Source organism: Oncorhynchus clarkii, chromosome 1, assembly GCF_045791955.1.
Source record: "Oncorhynchus clarkii lewisi isolate Uvic-CL-2024 chromosome 1, UVic_Ocla_1.0, whole genome shotgun sequence".
Classification (NCBI taxonomy): Eukaryota; Metazoa; Chordata; class Actinopteri; order Salmoniformes; family Salmonidae; genus Oncorhynchus; species Oncorhynchus clarkii.
Genome location: NC_092147.1, coordinates 14,215,880 through 14,235,898, shown reverse-complemented (window position 1 = coordinate 14,235,898; position 20,019 = coordinate 14,215,880). Strand labels below are relative to the sequence as shown.

Sequence of the window (20,019 nt, the reverse complement as noted above, 5' to 3'; positions counted from 1 at the left end):
GAGAGAGAGAGAGAGAGCCCCATTAAAGATGAGGGAGAGAGAGAGAGAGAAAGCCCCATTCAAGATGAGGGAGAGGGAGAGAGAGAGAGAGAAAGCCCCATTCAAGATGAGGGAGAGAGAGAGAGAGAAAGAAAGCCCCATTCAAGATGAGGGAGAGAGAGAGAAAGCCCCATTCAAGATGAGGGAGAGAGAGAAAGCCCCATTCAAGATGAGGGAGAGAGAGAGAAAAAGCCCCATTCAAGATGAGGGAGAGAGAGAGAGAAAGCCCCATTCAAGATGAGGGGGAGAGAGAAAAAGCCCCATTCAAGATGAGGGAGAGAGAGAGAGAGAGAGAGAGAAAGCCCCATTCAAGATGAGGGAGAGAGAGAGAGAGAAAGCCCCATTCAAGATGAGGGAGAGAGAGAGAGAGAGAGAAAGCCCCATTCAAGATGAGGGAGAGAGAGAGAGAGAGAGAAAGCCCCATTCAAGATGAGGGAGAGAGAGAGAGAAAGCCCCATTCAAGATGAGGGAGAGAGAGAGAGAAAGAGAGAGAAAGCCCCATTAAAGATGAGGGAGAGAGAGAGAGAGAGAGAGAAAGCCCCATTCAAGATGAGGGAGAGAGAGAGAGAGAGAGAGAGAAAGCCCCATTCAAGATGAGGGAGAGAGAGAGAGAAAGCCCCATTCAAGATGAGGGAGAGAGAGAGAAAGCCCCATTCAAGATGAGGGAGAGAGAGAAAGCCCCATTCAAGATGAGGGAGAGAGAGAGAAAAAGCCCCATTCAAGATGAGGGAGAGAGAGAGAGAGAAAGCCCCATTCAAGATGAGGGGGAGAGAGAGAGAGAAAAAGCCCCATTCAAGATGAGGGAGAGATAGAGAGAGAAAGCCCCATTCAAGATGAGGGAGAGAGAGAGAGAGAAAAAGCCCCATTCAAGATGAGGGAGAGAGAGAGAGAAAAAAAACCCTATTCAAGATGAGGGAGAGAGAGAAAGCCCCATTCAAGATGAGGGAGAGAGAGAGAAAAAGCCCCATTCAAGATGAGGGAGAGAGAGAGAGAGAGAGAAAGCCCCATTCAAGATGAGGGAGAGAGAGAGAGAAAGCCCCATTCAAGATGAGGGAGAGAGAGAGAGAGAGAAAGCCCCATTCAAGATGAGGGACAGAGAGAGAGAGAAAAAGCCCCATTCAAGATGAGGGAGAGAGAGAGAGAGAAAAAGCCCCATTCAAGATGAGGGAGAGAGAGAGAAAGCCCCATTCAAGATGAGGGAGAGAGAGAAAGCCCCATTCAAGATGAGGGAGAGAGAGAGAAAGCACCATTCAAGATGATGCCTGTTAAAGCAAGAAGACAATGAGAGCACTAGACAAGAATGAGGATTGTGAGTGGATAAAAAAAGGGTGAGTGGTTGAAACTGTTGCTATTAAATATGATATGTTGAGCAATTAATAGAGGCTTGTCCCACAATTCATGAGCAATGGTTGTGACTGTAGCAGGATGAGGTGGTATCTGACTGACCTCTGCTGTTGCTCAGGGGTTTCAGGTACTGAGCCAGCTCCTCCACACACTCACTGGCTTTCTCATAGTGGGCTATGTCCTCTGCCCCTGTCACCAAGGTGGTCGGCTGCTGTTTGGGCACCTGGGGAGAGAAAATAATACACCAAGGTCACAACACATACGTTGAAATGCAGCTTACATTTACAGTGTGTGTGTGTGTGTGTGTGTGTGTGTGCAAAAAGAGAGAAACAAATACTTAAATCTATAGCTAGAGGACTCCTGATATCTCCAGGAGTGATAAGTATAATTTTAGTTGCTGTCTGGTAGTCTTTTTGCTATCTAGGGCCATCTACTTTAAGTGCTGTATGTCTCCCCAGTTGCGTACTTGTGGTGTGAACTGCTGACTGCTTATAACTTGCAGATGATTGTTGACACATCAACCAGGATTAAGGGGCAGGGCAATTTGTGACTGTTGAGGTTTTGGTAATCAGTGTCAGCGGCGGTGTCGTTGTCAAAACGAAGACCGTTGCCGAAACAAAGACTGTTCTGCAGATTTATTTGAGGAAGGAAAGAGAGGAGGGCTCCACTCTCACTTGAGTATCTTACCTAGTCATTTTCAGATTCTCATTTTGTAGCTTTGGTAACTGTGTGCGCGTGTGTGTTTTCTATCCCAGTTCCCTCCTCTCCCTCACTCTCCTCACTCCCCACCCCTTGGCTGCAACCCTTCTAATTTAATGCACCCTGTGCGCACAACCCATGTGGAATCCTGCACCCCGGCAGCATTCTGCGGTCAAGAACGCTGAGTTTCTCACCCTATGCTGCCCTTCAGTTCATTGACTTTTTGGCCCTGACGAAGACATGGATCACCCCAGAGAATACTGCTTCCACAGCTGCTCCCTCTGGGGCTGCGTGCTACACCGCTGCTTATAAGTTAGGTATAAGAAATCTAAGATGTGTCAAATAAATTATATCTAGCTCAGAGCTCCAGCTGTGCAATTGGTTTGCTAACTTGCTAGCTAAGTGGCTAGGCGTAAAAAATCAAGCCTCTTGGTTACAGCATTCAATCCTTTCCTGGATCAAGATCCTTGTTGCCTAAATAGTTTTGTACTTACATTTTTTATTTTTTTTAAATTACGTGCACATCCGTTAATACTGTATACCCCGGTATGGAACAGAAACTGTACGCCCAACCCTATCGCACACCAGGTACCCTTTTGAGAGTTCCTCAATGTGCTTGACATCTTGATAATCTAACTTTCTGATGACGGCTCACTGCTCTTCATACTTGGCAACTTCCAACCTCCTGACATCTGCCTTTGATTAATTTCTCTCCAACTCTTTCTTTGCCCCTGGATCTCACCCTTTCCCAGTCCCCTCCCACTCACAAGGCAGGCAATACGTTTGACCTCATCTTTACTAGAGGTTGTTTGTCTACTAATCTCATGGCAACCCCCTCCCTCTCATCCATCCCTAGCCCTTAGCCCCTACCCAGATGGTCATGCACCATCGCCACTCTCTCTCCCACTACTCTCCTCTTCTATCCCATCATCTGCTAAATCCTTCTCCCACATGTCTCCTGATTCTGCCTCGTCGACCCTACCATCTTCCCTTTCCGCATCCTATGACTCGCAATCTCCCCTTTCCTCCCGGCCAGCTCGGCCCTCCTCTACTGCTCCATGGTGACTCACTGCAAGCTTACAGAACAGAGCTGTGGGTAGCTGAGGAAAATTAAACTTCCAGAGGACCCATCATCCTTTCACTCCCTCCTCCCTACCTTATATTCCTCTGTATCCGTTACTGAAGCCACTATCACAAAATGTCAAGCTTCTGCCTCTAACCCTAGGAAACCATTTTCCACCTTCTCCCCCAATCATCCACCCGCTCCCTGCGAATGACTGTCAACCGCTTTGAAAAATCCTGCGACTAGTGAGGCCTGGCCACCCGACAACCTGCCCGCTTGTCACCTCCTTCAGACCATCTCTGGGGACCTTCTCCCATTCTTCACTTCCCTCATCACTGTCTGCATCCCTTCTCAAGAAACCAACACTCGACCCCTGACGTCAAAAAAAGGACGGTATCACTTCTTGCTTCTCTTTCCAAAACACTTGTGCTTGTCTGACCAGCTCTCTCGCCATCTCTCTCAGAACGATATTTTTGACCCTAACCAGTCAGGCTTCAAGATGGGTCACTCAACCGAGATCGCTCTTCTCTTTGTCACGGAGGCTCTCCGCAGTGCCAAAACTGACTCTCTCTGTTCTCATCCTCCTAGATCTATCTGCTGCCTTTGACACCGTGAACCATCAGAATCTCCTTCTCACCCTCTCAGGGCTGAGTGTCTCAAGCTCTACACACTCTTGGATTGCATCCTACCTGGCAGGCCGCTCCTACGAGGTGACATGGAGAGGATCTGTGTCTGCACCACATACTCTCACTACTGGTGTCCCTCAGGGCTCGGTTCTAGACCCTCTCCTTTTCACGCTATTACACAAAGTCACTCAGTTGCATCATAGCCTCACATGGTCTCTCCTATCATTGGTATGTGGATTGCCCTCAACTACTTTTATCTTTCTGACACCCAGGTGGTGACATGCATCTCCACTTGCCTGGCAGATATCTCAGCTTGGATGTCGGTTCACCACCTCAAGCTCAACGTCGACACGACGGAGCTGCTCTTCCTTCCGGGGAAGGCCTGCCCGCTCCAAGACCTCTCAATCACAGTTGACACCTCCACGGTGTCCCCCTCCCAGAGTGCAAATAACCTTGGTGTGACCCTGGACAACACCCGATCATTCTCTGCAAACATCAAAGCAATGACTCGCTTCTGCTCTACAACATCCATAGAGTACGACCCTAACGCACACAGGAAGCGCCGCAGGTCCTAATCCAGGCACTTGTCCACTCCCGTCTGGATTACTGCAACTCACTGTTGGCTGGGCGCCATCAAACCCCTGAAAATGATCCAAAACGCTGCAGCCCGCCTGGTGTTCAACCTTCCTAAATTCCCTCCTCCGTAGACTCCACTGGCTTCCAGTCGAAGCTCGGATCCACTACAAGGCCATGGTACATGCCTACGGACAGAGTCCATACCTTAAGGTTCTGCTCAAACCCTACACATCAACCCAAGTAGACTGTTCAGCCACCTCTGGTCTCTTGGCCCCCACCCCTACGGGAGGGCAGCTCCCACTCAGCCCAAGCTCTTCTCTGTCCTGGCACCTCAATGGTGAAACCAGCTTCCCACTGAAGCTAGGGCAGCAGAGTCCCTGTCCATCTTCTTAACACATCTGAAATATCCCAAATGGGGAATATAGTGAGATGGTTCAGAACGCTCCTTAAACAATCCATAAGAGAAGCACAATCCTGAAAATGGTCTCCGCAAACATCTGACACATGATCGAATGAACCGTCGATTGCAACCTGACAAACAAGTGTAAATGACCCCCCCTCACAGAAGTGTGGGGATGGGATAGTATCTAGTAAAAGTAAGTGCATGCTCTTCAACTGATTGCCCCCCCCCGCACGACTAGCATCACTACTCTGGACGTTTCTGACCTAGAATATGTGGACAACTACAAATACCTAGGTGTCTGGTTAGACTGTAAACTCTCCTTCCACGCTCACATTAAGCATCTCCAATCCAAAATTAAATCTAGAATGGGCTTCCTATTTCGCAACAAAGCCTCCTTCACTCATGCTGCCAAACATACCCTCGTAAAACGGACTATCCTACCGATCCTTGACTTCGGCGATGTCATTTGCAAAATAGCCCCCAACACTCTACTAAGCAAACTGGATGTAGTCTATCACAGTGCCATCCGTTTTGTCACCAAAGCCCCATATACTACCCACCACTGCGACCTGTATGCTCTCGTTGGCTGGCCCTCACTACATATTTGTCGCCAAACCCACTGGCTCCATGTCATCTATAAGTCTTTGCTCGGTAAAGTTCCACCTTATCTCAGCTCACTGGTCACCATAGCAACACCCACCCGTAGCACACGCTCCAGCAGGTACAGTGCCTTGCGAAAGTATTCGGCCCCCTTGAACTTTGCGACCTTTTGCCACATTTCAGGCTTCAAACATAAAGGTATAAAACTGTATTTTTTTGTGAAGAATCAACAACAAGTGGGACACAATCATGAAGTGGAACGACATTTATTGGATATTTCAAACTTTTTTAACAAATCAAAAACTGAAAAATTGGGCGTGCAAAATTATTCAGCCCCTTTACTTTCAGTGCAGCAAACTCTCTCCAGAAGTTCAGTGAGGATCTCTGAATGATCCAATGTTGACCTAAATGACTAATGATGATAAATACAATCCACCTGTGTGTAATCAAGTCTCCGTATAAATGCACCTGCACTGTGATAGTCTCAGAGGTCCGTCAAAAGCGCAAAGAGCATCATGAAGAACAAGGAACACACCAGGCAGGTCCTAGATACTGTTGTGAAGAAGTTTAAAGCCGGATTTGCATACAAAAAGATTTCCCAAGCTTTAAACATCCCAAGGAGCACTGTGCAAGCGATAATATTGAAATGGAAGGAGTATCAGACCACTGTAAATCTACCAAGACCTGGCCATGTTCCTCTAAACTTTCAGCTCATACAAGGAGAAGACTGATCAGAGATGCAGCCAAGAGACCCATGATCACTCTGGATGAACTGCAGAGATCTACAGCTGAGGTGGGAGACTCTGTCCATAGGACAACAATCAGTCGTATATTGCACAAATCTGGCCTTTATGGAAGAGTGGCAAGAAGAAAGCCATTTCTTAAAGATATCCATAAAAAGTGTTGTTTAAAGTTTGCCACAAGCCACCTGGGAGACACACCAAACATGTGGAAGAAGGTGCTCTGGTCAGATGAAACCAAAATTGAACTTTTTGGCAACAATGCAAGACGTGTTTGGCATAAAAGCAACACAGCTCAACACACTGAACACACCATCCCCACTGTCAAACATGGTGGTGGCAGCATCATGGTTTGGGCCTGCTTTTCTTCAGCAGGGACAGGGAAGATGGTTAAAATTGATGGGAAGATGGATGGAGCCAAATACAGGACCATTCTGGAAGAAAGCCTGATGGAGTCTGCAAAAGACCTGAGACTGGGACGGAGATTTGTCTTCCAACAAGACAATGAATCAAAACATAAAGCAAAATCTACAATGGAATGGTTCAAAAATAAACATATCCAGGTGTTAGAAAGGCCAAGTCAAAGTCCAGACCTGAATCCAATCGAGAATCTGTGGAAAGAACTGAAAACTGCTGTTCACAAATGCTCTCCATCCAACCTCATTGAGCTCGAGCTGTTTTGCAAGGAGGAATGGGAAAAAATGTCAGTCTCTCGATGTGCAAAACTGATAGAGACATACCCCAAGCGACTTACAGCTGTAATCGCAGCAAAAGGTGGCGCTACAAAGTATTAACTTAAGGGGGCTGAATAATTGTGCACGCCCAATTTTTCAGTTTTTGATTTGTTAAAAAAGTTTGAAATATCCAATAAATGTCGTTCCACTTCATGATTGTGTCCCACTTGTTGTTGATTCTTCACAAATCTTTATGTTTGAAGCCTGAAATGTGGCAAAAGGTCGCAAACTTCAAGGGGGCCGAATACTTTCGCAAGGCACTGTATATTTCACTGGTCATCCCCAAAGCCAACACTTCCTTTGGCTGCCTCTCCTTCCAGTTCTCTGCTGCCAATGACTGGAACGAATTGCAAAAATCACTGAAGCCTTATATTGCCCTCTCTAACTTTAAGCATAGTCTGTCAGAGCAGCTTACCGATCACTGTACCTGTACACAGCCAATCTGTAAATAGCACACCCTACTACCTCATCTCCATATTGTTACTTACCCTCTTGCTCTTTTGTACCGCAGTATCTCTACTTGCACATCATCTGCACATCTATCACTCCAGTGTTAATGATAACAATTCTGTGTTGTTTTTGTTGCACTGCTTTGCTTTATCTTGGCGAGGTCACAGTTGTACATGAGAACTTATTCTCAACTGGCCTCCCTGGTTAAATAAAGGTGAAATAAAATACATCTAAATAAAAAAATCTGCAGGGTTCTTCTAAGACTTTGGTATCAACAGAAGATTTGTACGCCAAAGGATTGAGATATTGCCCCAAGAGTCTATCCAGATTGCCTGGCATTCATATCCAATGGGGGTGCATTGTAGCCTGGTCCCAGATAATGTGTGGGCGTGACCATTAGAGTTGGTCAGACAGTACAAACAGATCTAGGACTCAGTATACTGTGCCATCATTTCCCAAAAGCCAGAGTAGAGAACAAGCCATTCAAAACAGGAAGTAATTTACATCCAGTATCTTTTGAACCACTTGATAGGGACAGATCTAGTTTCCCTTTTCCTCATATCAGAGAACTAAAGGGCACTCTTGTATGTGTCGTGAGAACACACAAACACAGATGTGACACGTGTGCGTACACTACACACACTAAGAGAAATACACAGGCAGTCTCACACGGTCAGTGTAGTCTTCCCCTTTCATGTGCTTGTGGATGAAACTGCAACAGTTCGCAGAGAAATCAAATGCAGACCTTTGTGAGCTCCTTTTTAAAGGCTGTTTGTTTGGGATTATGGAGGCAAAAATAACACCAGTCAAATGCTGGTAGATTTTGGCACTGGCTGGGAAATGTCTAAGCTTACCAGCCATATTGGCAGATGGTCCCAAATGCTCTGGGTGACCTTAATGCAAAAAAAAACATTTGAGTGTGTGTGGGTCAGCCCTGGAAGGGGTGAAAGCAGGGTGAGGTACAGCATAGGTTTAATATTTGATTCAAACAATAGAGAGATGAAGACCACTGACACAGGTCTAGAACACACTGAAATCCACTTAGCCCAAAGGCGGGCAGGTGGCAATATTGAGTCGTTTCCATCTTACCGACAAACGCATTGTATGCAGCCGGCAATACACTGGTATCCCCTGTGGACCGGTTCGTACCTAAAATATTCTCCATTCAGGCTGCAAAGCCATTGACTTCCCCGTTAACTAGATTTAAAAAATGGCAAGAAACCGCGAGGGGACATACATACTTTCCTTTATGAAACACAACCATGCTTTTCCACAACCATGCTGAAGTGGCTAACGCCTAGAAATGCTAGTCCCAAAAGTTGCGTATCGCATTCTGCCAATCAGGTTGCAGCAGTCTGTTGTTTATCAGGAAGTTGCATTAGCCACCATCATGGCGGTGGAAAATGGTGCTTTTCACTGAGGAGTGGCTTCCGTCTGGCCACTCCCCCATAAAGGCCTGATTGGTGGAGTGCTGCAGAGATGGGAGAACCTTCCAGAAGGACAACCATCTCCACAGAGGAACTCTGGAGCCTTGTCAGAATGACCATTGGGTTTTTGGTCACCACCTTGACCAAGGCTTTTCTCCCCCTATTGCTCAGTTTAGACAGGCAGCCAGCTCTAGGAAGAGTCTTGGTGGTTCCAAACTTCCATTGAAGAATGATGGAGGTCACTGTGTTCTTGAGGACCTTCAATGCTGCAGAAATATTTTGGTACCCTTCCCCAGATCTGTGCCTCGACACAATCCTGTCTCTGAGCCATACGGACAATTCCTTTGACCTCATGACTTGGATTTTATTCTGACATGCACTGTCAACCGTGGGACCTTACATACACAGGTGTGTGCCTTTCCAAATCATGTCCAATCAATTGAATTTACAACAGGTGGACTCCAATCAAGTTGTAGAAACATCTCAAGGATGAGAAATGGAAACAGGATGCACCGGAGTTCAAATTCAAGTCTCATAGCAAAGGGTCTGAATAATTATGTAAATAAAGGAGTTTTATGTTTAATACATTTCCTAAAAGTTCTAAAAACCTGTTTTCACTTTGTCAATATGGGGTATTGTGTGTAGATTGAAGGAAAACATTCTAAATCAATTTTAGAATAAGGCTGTAATGTAACAAAATGTGATGAAAGTCAAGGGGTCTGAATATTTTCCAAATGCACTGTATTATCTCAACTACCTCGTAACCCTGCACATTGACTCGGTACCTCTTGTGTATCTAGCCTTGTTATTGTTATTTGTGTTACTAGTTTTATTTGCTAATTTTCTTACTTTTTAAACTGCATTGTTGGGAAAGTGCTTGTAAGTATTTCAGTCAAATATACACCCGTTGTATAGCCTTGCCTAGCAAGTAGTACCAACCTAGCGAGTAGTACCAACCTAGCATCTGTCTCACCTGTCCTCCCACCAGCTGCAGCAGGGCTGTGTTGACTGGCAGCAGCTCAATGTCGGTAGCGATAGCCGTCTGGTCGAAGGGGCAGGCCTTGCGATGCAGCTTGTTCAGGCACATCTTGCAGACGGTGTGGCCGCAGCCCAGGCTGATGGGCTTGCGGAGGCTCTCCTCGAACAGCTGTGTGCAGATGGGACACAGCAGGAATTCCGTCCATTGCGGCGCTTGCACAGGCATCGTCACCCACGGAGGTCTCTGGGGGAAGCACTGTAGCTTCGACGGATGCTTTCTTTTTCAAAGAAAGGTAGATCCTAAAGTGTGTTGTCGCGTGTGGTTTGTTTTCTTTTTGAAATGCAAAAGATCTGACAGATTCCACTGTAATAAAATAAAACTATTCCGAACATCAATTTTCATCTAAATGTTCAGACATTATGAACACTCAGTTTGTGGTATGACCTGAAAGACAAAGTGAAACAGAACAGTAAGCATTTCAACTGCATACACCAAACGGGAAACAGGTTAAACATGTGGGAAGAAAAAACATTCAAATTTGCTTAACTACCCAACGATGTTCTGAACTTGATTCACCTGGCTGCCCTTCCAGTAAAAGGACAAAACCAGCAGGATGTCAAAAAACATCCCGATTTGTCTTCACACTGGGGTCAGGGAGTGTTGGGGTGTTCCCTGCCCCAGCAGCAGTGTTCATTAAATGCCAGAAGGCTGATTATTTACTTGTTCCGGCTATTTTAGGACCCTCCCTAGTCCAATAACAAGCACTCATCTCAAAACAGGAAGTTTGGGGTTTCAATGGGGAGTGACAGCATCTTGTTGCTGCATAAGAACAGGTTACTACTATAACTGAATGTCCACATTTCAGCTACAGAAAGTGAACCCCTAGGCTGGATGTTCAACCTGGCCTCAGGGCAATTCTGAAGATTTGGTACGCAAATATGTTCGCCTTCATTTAGTATGATACATTACGAATGGAATAGCAGTCGTACAATAATCATACGTCTTACCTGGTCGTACAAAAGCATACGGATTGGATGACATAACTTATCAGAAATCTTGGAGGACGTGTAGTATTTATTATACACCGAGTGTACAAAACATTACGAACACATCTTTCCATGAGACTGACCAGGTGAAAACAAGAGAAAGCTATGATCCTTTATTGATGTCACTTGTTACATCCACTTCAAAATCAGTGTAGATGAAGGGAAGAAGACAGGTTTAAGAATAATTTTTAAGCCTCGAGACAAATGAGACATGGATTGTTTATGTGCAAGACAAAATATTTAAGTGTCTTTGAACAGGTCAGGCCAGGCGCACTGGTTTGAGTGTGTCAAGAACTCCAACTCTGCTGGGTTTTTCCACTTTAAAACAGTTTCCCCATGTGTATCAAGAATGATCCAACACCCAAAGGACATCCAGCTAATGTGACACAACTGTGGGAATCATGGAGCCAACATTCCTGTGGAACACTTGACACCTTGTAGCAGGCCCTGACAAATTGAGGCTGTTCTGAGGGCAAAGGCGGGTGCAAATCAATTTTAGGAAGGTGTTCCAAATGTTTTTTACACTCAGTACATCTTTCTCTGAAATCTGGTTGTGTTGTAACAAAGGAGAATTTATGTTGGTGGTTAAGAGAACTACAACGACAAAGGTTAGGAGAATTTAGGTAAAAGGTTAGGAGAATTACATTAAAGGACAATTCTGCAACTTTTCAACCTCCTATTCATTATACTCTAGCACCAGTCTAAACATGTAACAATGGTACGTTTCTACATTGCCTTCATAAAGTATTCACACACCTTGACTTTCTCCACATTGTGGTGTTAAACAGTAGGATTAAAATAGATTTAATTGTCAACTATCTACACAAAATACTCTAATGAAAGTGGCATAAAAATGCTAACATTTGTTAAAAAATAAAACACTAATATATCTTGATTAGATGAGTATTAAACCCCCTGAGTCAATACATGTTAAAAATCACCTTTGGCTGTGATTACAGCTGTGAGTCTTTCTGGGTAAGTCTCCAAGAGCTTTCCAAACATGGATTGTGCAACATTTGCCCATTATTCGTTTCAAATTCTTCAAGTTTTGTCAAATTGGTTGTTGATCATTGCTAGATAACTATTTTCAGGTCACGAACCTCCCTGGTCTTTGTGGTTGAATTTCACTGCTCGACTGAGGGACCTTACAGATAATTGGGTGGGGTACAGAGAAGTCGTCATTCAAAACTCATGTTAAACATTATTATTGCAGAGTCCATGCAATTTATACTACAAGTCAAAAGTTGTAGAACACATACTTATTCAAGTTTTTTTTATTCATTTTTAAACTAATTTCTACATTGTAGAATAATAGTGAAGACATCGAAACTATGAAATAACACATGGAATCATGTAATAATAGTGAAGGAAAAGCAGACAAGTGCTCAGCTTATGTGGGAACTCCTTCAAGACTGTTGGAAAAGCATTCCAGGTGAAGCTAGTTGAGAGAATGCCAAGAGTGTGCAAAGCTGTCATCAAGGCAGTGGGTGGCTATTTGAGGAATCTCAAATATAAAATATATTTTGATTTGTTTAACAATTTTTTGGTTTACTACATGATTCCATGTGTGTTATTTCATAGTTTTGATGTCTTCACTATTATTCTACAATGTAGAAAATAGTAAAAAGAAAAGAAAAACCCTTGAAGAAGTAGGTGTTCTAAAACTTTTGACCAGTAGTGTACAGTGCCTTGCGAAAGTATTCGGCCCCCTTGAACTTTGCGACCTTTTGCCACATTTCAGGCTTCAAACATAAAGATATAAAACTGTATTTTTTTGTGAAGAATCAACAACAAGTGGGACACAATTATGAAGTGGAACGACATTTATTGGATATTTCAAACTTTTTTAACAAATCAAAAACTGAAAAATTGGGCGTGCAAAATTATTCAGCCCCTTTACTTTCAGTGCAGCAAACTCTCTCCAGAAGTTCAGTGAGGATCTCTGAATGATCCAATGTTGACCTAAATGACTAATGATGATAAATACAATCCACCTGTGTGTAATCAAGTCTCCGTATAAATGCACCTGTACTGTGATAGTCTCAGAGGTCCGTTAAAAGCGCAGAGAGCATCATGAAGAACAAGGAACACAACAGGCACGTCCGAGATACTGTTGTGAAGAAGTTTAAAGCCGGATTTGGATACAAAAAGATTTCCCAAGCTTTAAACATCCCAAGGAGCACTGTGCAAGCGATAATATTGAAATGGAAGGAGTATCAGACCACTGCAAATCTACCAAGACCTGGCCATCCCTCTAAACTTTCAGCTCATACAAGGAAAAGACTGATCAGAGATGCAGCCAAGAGGCCCATGATCACTCTGGATGAACTGCAGAGATCTACAGCTGAGGTGGGAGACTCTGTCCATAGGACAACAATCAGTCGTATATTGCACAAATCTGGCCTTTATGGAAGAGTGGCCTGAAGAAAGCCATTTCTTAAAGATATCCATAAAAAGTGTTGTTTAAAGTTTGCCACAAGCCACCTGGGAGACACATAAACATGTGGAAGAAGGTTCTCTGGTCAGATGAAACCAAAATTGAACTTTTTGGCAACAATGCAAAACGTTATGTTTGGCGTAAAAGCAACACAGCTCAACACACCATCCCCACTGTCAAACATGGTGGTGGCAGCATCATGGTTTGGGCCTGCTTTTCTTCAGCAGGGACAGGGAAGATGGTTAAAATTGATGGGAAGATGGATGGAGCCAAATACAGGACCATTCTGGAAGAAAACCTGATGGAGTCTGCAAAAGACCTGAGACTGGGACGGAGATTTGTCTTCCAACAAGACAATGATCCAAAACATAAAGCAAAATCTACAATGGAATGGTTCAAAAATAAACATATCCAGGTGTTAGAATGGCCAAGTCAAAGTCCAGACCTGAATCCAATCGAGAATCTGTGGAAAGAACTGAAAACTGCTGTTCACAAATGCTCTCCATCCAACCTCACTGAGCTCGAGCTGTTTTGCAAGGAGGAATGGGAAAAAATGTCAGTCTCTCGATGTGCAAAACTGATAGAGACATACCCCAAGCGACTTACAGCTGTAATCGCAGCAAAAGGTGGCGCTACAAAGTATTAACTTAAGGGGGCTGAATAATTTTGCACGCCCAATTTTTCAGTTTTTGATTTGTTAAAAAAGTTTGAAATATCCAATAAATGTCGTTCCACTTCATGATTGTGCCCCACTTGTTGTTGATTCTTCACAAAAAAATACAGTTTTATATCTTTATGTTTGAAGCCTGAAATGTGGCAAAAGGTCGCAAAGTTCAAGGGGGCCGAATACTTACGCAAGGCACTGTATGTAACTAGTTAAGCAAATGTTTTATCCTGAACTTATTTAGGCTTGCCATAAGGGGTTGAATACTTAACTCAAGACATATCAGCTTTTATCCTGAACTTGTGCCTTTTCATTTTTTATTAAACTTGTAAAATGTCTAAAAACATGATTCCACTTTGACATTATGGTGTACTGTGTGTAGGCCAGTGCCTTTGAAAGTTGACATTTCAACTTTCAAATGGTAACACAAAGGAGATCCACACATCAGAGAATCTTGGGTTGAATTGGAATATTTGTTGTTTTAAATTATACTGACAATCCTCCATAGGAAACCTATTGAAATATAGAATAGACATTACCAAGTTGTCATTTGACAGTGGGTGGACCGATGACCATCTTTGTGGTAATAATAAGAAATTAAAATGTCAATTCAATTCACCATTTAAAATTTCAATGGTGTACCAGCTAAATTACAAATGGCCGGAAGAGATTTTTAAAAATCTGAGTTTATGTGTTTTTAGATAGATGTTAAAAGGTTAAACATTTCAGAACCTTGATTTAAAAACTTTTCACAAGAAACAACCCTGTTTGTAAGCTTTTAAATAATATCAAACTCAACCATTTCTCTTTTCCAGTGGCATTCAGGTCTAAAAGTCCCTTTCTGACCACCACTTCCATGGCCAAACATGTATGGAAAGTTCTGTTTACATCAAAAAGGGATACTTTCAAAAAGTGAAAGCAAATCTATTTAAATTCAACCACTACATATCAAAGCATGGTGTTTCACATGACTAATATACACAAACCTAATAGTGTGACTATCATGAAATAACCAAACGAGTCACTCCAATAAATCATTGTGTAATCACACGCCAACTATGAAGCATGTCTGAGCCTGTAGTAGACCAAAACAAACATATGCTGCTACATGCTGTCACCTACTAGTCCATGTCAACTCCCTTTTCCTCTAGAAATTAATAGCAAGAACATGTAAGGATGCCAGTACAAAAAGCCTGCTGTGTAGGCCTACCTTACAAAAGTAGTGCTCTCAATAGTGACAAAGCAGTCGGTAATGAACCTTGTTCATGACAATGAACAACACTCACAGCAAAAGGAAATGAACAATATGAAGGAAATGCATCTGGTACGACATGCGTAAACAGACAGATCAGACTAGTACGGTACTGATTTTCAATGTAGAAGATACTCCCTGATGCTGGTACTGGTTAGCTAGTATGCAGAGCCAGAAACATTATGCTTCCTGCATTGCTACTTTGTCTCCTGCCATGCCACTGGCTTTTGTTTTTGCCTGCACTTATCCTTGTGTCTGGTTCAAGATGGACATGTATAATATTCAAATGACATCTTTGTTTGTGCTCCACCACTACCTCTGCATTCCCTGTCTCTGCTGCATAATTTGCTTGTGGCCAGCATAAAAAAAAGCCACACCTGATGTCAACAGCAGGTGTTGACGACCTGGGTGGGGATTCCACAAGCTGAAAATAGCCCGGAGGGGTGGACTGACTGAGTTACCAATCTGAGTAGGGAAGTAGAATAGCTAACAAGCTAAGTGTTTACTTATGACACAGGAGAAGGAAACACCCCCACATTGGTGCTGAGATGAGTGGGCCAGGCAGAGGAAGTGTGTTTCCCATAAAGCCTGGGAGAGCCTAAGTGCTGGGAATTGGCTATAATACGTGTGCTGGAGCAACAGGGCCTTTCCTCAATCAGTGATTGAGTCTGACAGACTATGATAATCTACACAGAGATGATGATAAATATCCCTGTGTGTTTTTGGGAAGGTTGACAGTCAATGAGGTCATTGTGCCTGGAACTGCTATGGTCCCACTCACAATGCAGTAGCAGACATGGAAATAATAATAAATTCTTGTTTCTATGGTAGCAGAAAACTGTCATTTCATCCAATGCTTCTCGACAAAACAAAAAATGTACCATGTCCACTGCATGTGATCTAACAAAGGGCTTAATAGATGAGTGAATGTACTGCAGCCTTGTCTATAAAATAAAAATATTTTAACTTAAAATAGGGCAAATGAGGCCAACTTCCACACAAACATTCCAGTGACGTTAATGTAAGATCAGGTACAAAAGTTTGAATTGTGTGGACCTTTGAGGACTTTGTTTTCATCTGATAAGTGTCTGCTAAATTACAAAAATGTAAATGAATGTAATAAGAGAGGCCCAGTCTCTTAACCAGAGTGACAGTTAGTGCATTCATCTTAAAATAGCTAGGTAGGACAACTACACCACAGTCATAGTAAGTACATTTTTCCTCAAAGTAGCTATCAGCAAAGTCATAGCAAGTAAGCAAAAGATAAGTGTTAGTTAGTTCTTAATTTAAAAATGAATGAATACATTTACACCCAACTTCCCCTGAAAGTCTGGCTGTGATCGACTAGCCTCATTATTTTATTGTTACTTTTTACTTTAGTCTAGATAGTAAATATTTTCTTGACTCCATTTCTTGAACTGCATTGTTGGTTAAAGGCTTGTAAGTAAGCATTTCACAGGTAAGGTCTACCTACACCTGTTGTATTCCACACATGTGACAAATATCATTTGATTTGATAGCCTGGCCTACATACTGTGTGGTTACATTTTACACCCTCTCCCCTTGTACTCACAATCTTCCATATTCAAAATTCCATGCAAATAATGCTGCTGTGACACTGACAGAGTAATGTTGACTGTCCATATATAGCCATTTCACCAAGACAGAAGACTAACTGTTGAACTTTGTGATTTGCTATCCGATTGACTGTTTAATATCCAATGACTCCATGACCGTATCAGTCTCAAATAAAGTTTAGTAAGGCCTAAATCCTAGAGAACTGTAGCCACAGCAGACATACACTCATAATAAGGATGCAGATGAAAACACTCACAGCTAACATGAGTAAACAATTGTGGTCACCCTATTTGTTTTGGTAAAAAGCTGAGGGATGGGCCTGAAGAAATGTAATTCTCAAATTCATAAACAGAGCCCTGACCATCCAAGATATCAACATTATGTTTTAAACAGTGTTTGTGTACATTTACAATGTTTACAAACATTGGAGTAAAACACTTACAGTGCCTTGCGAAAGTATTCGGCCCCCTTGAACTTTGCGACCTTTTGCCACATTTCAGGCTTCAAACATAAAGATATAAAACTGTATTTTTTTGTGAAGAATCAACAACAAGTGCGACACAATCATGTAGTGGAACGACATTTATTGGATATTTCAAACTTTTTTAACAAATCAAAAACTGAAAAATTGGGCGTGCAAAATTATTCAGCCCCCTTAAGTTAATACTTTGTAGCGCCACCTTTTGCTGCGATTACAGCTGTAAGTCGCTTGGGGTATGTCTCTATCAGTTTTGCACATCGAGAGACTGACATTTTTTCCCATTCCTCCTTGCAAAACAGCCCGAGCTCAGTGAGGTTGGATGGAGAGCATTTGTGAACAGCAGTTTTCAGTTCTTTCCACAGATTCTCGATTGGATTCAGGTCTGGACTTTGACTTGGCCATTCTAACACCTGGATATGTTTATTTTTGAACCATTCCATTGTAGATTTTGCTTTATGTTTTGGATCATTGTCTTGTTGGAAGACAAATCTCCATCCCAGTCTCAGGTCTTTTGCAGACTCCATCAGGTTTTCTTCCAGAATGGTCATGTATTTGGCTCCATCCATCTTCCCATCAATTTTAACCATCTTCCCTGTCCCTGCTGAAGAAAAGCAGGCCCAAACCATGATGCTGCCACCACCATGTTTGACAGTGGGGATGGTGTGTTCAGGTTGTTGCTTTTACGCCAAACATAACGTTTTGCATTGTTACCAAAAGGTTCAATTTTGGTTTCATCTGACCAGAGAACCTTCTTCCACATGTTTGGTGTGTCTCCCAGGTGGCTTGTGGCAAACTTTAAACGACACTTTTTATGGATATCTTTAAGAAATGGCTTTCTTCTTGCCACTCTTCCATAAAGGCCAGATTTGTGCAATATATGACTGATTGTTGTCCTATGGACAGAGTCTCCCACCTCAGCTGTAGATCTCTGCAGTTCATCCAGAGTGATCATGGGCCTCTTGGCTGCATCTCTGATCAGTATTCTCCTTGTATGAGCTGAAAGTTTAGAGGGACGGCCAGGTCTTGGTAGATTTGCAGTGGTCTGATACTCCTTCCATTTCAATATTATCGCTTGCACAGTGCTCCTTGGGATGTTTAAAGCTTGGGAAATCTTTTTGTATCCAAATCCGGCTTTAAACTTCTTCACAACAGTATCTCCGACCTGCCTGGTGTGTTCCTTGTTCTTCATGATGCTCTCTGCGCTTTTAACGGACCTCTGAGACTATCACAGTGCAGGTGCATTTATACGGAGACTTGATTACACACAGGTGGATTGTATTTATCATCATTAGTCATTTAGGTCAACATTGGATCATTCAGAGATCCTCACTGAACTTCTGGAGAGAGTTTGCTGCACTGAAAGTAAAGGGGCTGAATAATTTTGCACGCCCAATTTTTCAGTTTTTGATTTGTTAAACCAGTTTGAAATATCCAATAAATGTCGTTCCACTTCATGATTGTGTCCCACTTGTTGTTGATTCTTCACAAAAAAATACAGTTTTATATGTTTATGTTTGAAGCCTGAAATGTGGCAAAAGGTCGCAAAGTTCAAGGGGGCCGAATACTTTCGCAAGGCACTGTATATTTTGGGCTCTGGTGAGTTTTGACAGTTGAACTAAGCACATGAGGCATTTATAAAAAGTTTTATTCAAGAATCAAGGGGTATAAAACATTAAAGTATAAGTCAAAAATAGATGTAACAACTGCAGATTTCCTCTTTAACGATGACTCATAAAACTAGAAGGAACTGTACCATCCTTACACAACCACTAGTCACAGGCCTAATGATTTCCCTTCACTAATCAATCAATTCAATGTAGAATATATGTGATGTATTTTACCATTGTATCATCAAAACCACTTACTAGGTTTGCATAACATGTAATGAATGAGCAGTAAAGCATTAGCTATAAGCAACATATGCAGTTGCGTTTTTGTTTAGTTTCAATGTTCCCTTGTCATGCTGTTGGGTACATGAATCCAACGTCAACCTGCAAACCAAGTTTGATTGAATATCATGGGGCTCTTCCACAAGCTGTTTTCCACTTTCACAGCAGAATTATTAAATACTGTAAAGTTATTATTAGGCCTCTGAAACGTATAAGCATCCATAAACATAACAAAAAAACGTATCACTACGAAGTGCAACGTAAGCAATGCTAGCGAGCTAGATGCTAAAGTTAGTTATGCTAACCTGCTAGCTGCTAGGCTAATACTTCAAAGTAGGCTTACTCGCTAATGTGAGTTTGCTCCGCCCGGCTCGTTGCGGGACGAAGCAAACGTTACCCATACTAAAATCCAAAAGCAACATTTGTCAAATGCCCTGAACCTAGCTAGCTATACCGGTTTGTCTAACTAACGTTAGCTATTGGTAATGTGTGCTTTAGCATAACTATTAGTTACAGTGCTAATTTAGCTAGTCAATACACATTAAGTGGACATTGTTAACATTAGCTAGAATAACTAGCCAACGTAAGCAAGCTATCATAAATTGACACAGCTAACGAAATATAGACTAGTTAGGTAGCTAATGTTAGCTAGTTATCAGAAACAAAAACAATTAGTTAGCTAGCTACATTATTTTTTTTATAAAGCTAGCTAGCCAGCTACACCTAACGGCTAACATGGTTAGCTAGCTACCTAACACAACAACTAGCTAGAAAACGTTAGCTGTACATTTGTCGCAAAAATAAAACCTGTCGAACATAATCCGACTTTATCTAGTTAGCTAGCCGATTATAATTTTTGTAGAACCACCATCATATACTTACAATTTCCAATTAAATGCCATCAACCTTCAGCTGTTTTTATGATAGCTAATATTGTTGTATTTCGTCGGTCGCCATGTCGACCACGTAGCTGGAGCCTGGCAGTGGCAGTA

The 20,019-nt window shown here is 42.5% G+C and overlaps 1 protein-coding gene across 2 annotated transcripts in view; it reads right to left on the bottom strand.

Moving 5' to 3' along the window:
- Nucleotides 1-20,008, bottom strand: part of LOC139365431 (roquin-1-like) — a 64,851-nt gene extending 44,843 nt beyond the window's left edge. For both annotated transcript variants that reach the window (XM_071102821.1, XM_071102812.1), the window contains exons 1-3: nucleotides 19,910-20,008; nucleotides 9,675-10,124; nucleotides 1,486-1,606 (exon numbers count right to left, since the gene is read on the bottom strand). In XM_071102821.1, coding sequence (XP_070958922.1) covers nucleotides 1,486-1,606; nucleotides 9,675-9,905 — 352 coding nt within the window. In that variant the 5' untranslated portion in view covers nucleotides 9,906-10,124; nucleotides 19,910-20,008. The remainder of the gene's footprint in view (nucleotides 1-1,485; nucleotides 1,607-9,674; nucleotides 10,125-19,909) is intronic.
- Nucleotides 20,009-20,019: the final 11 nt, after the last annotated feature.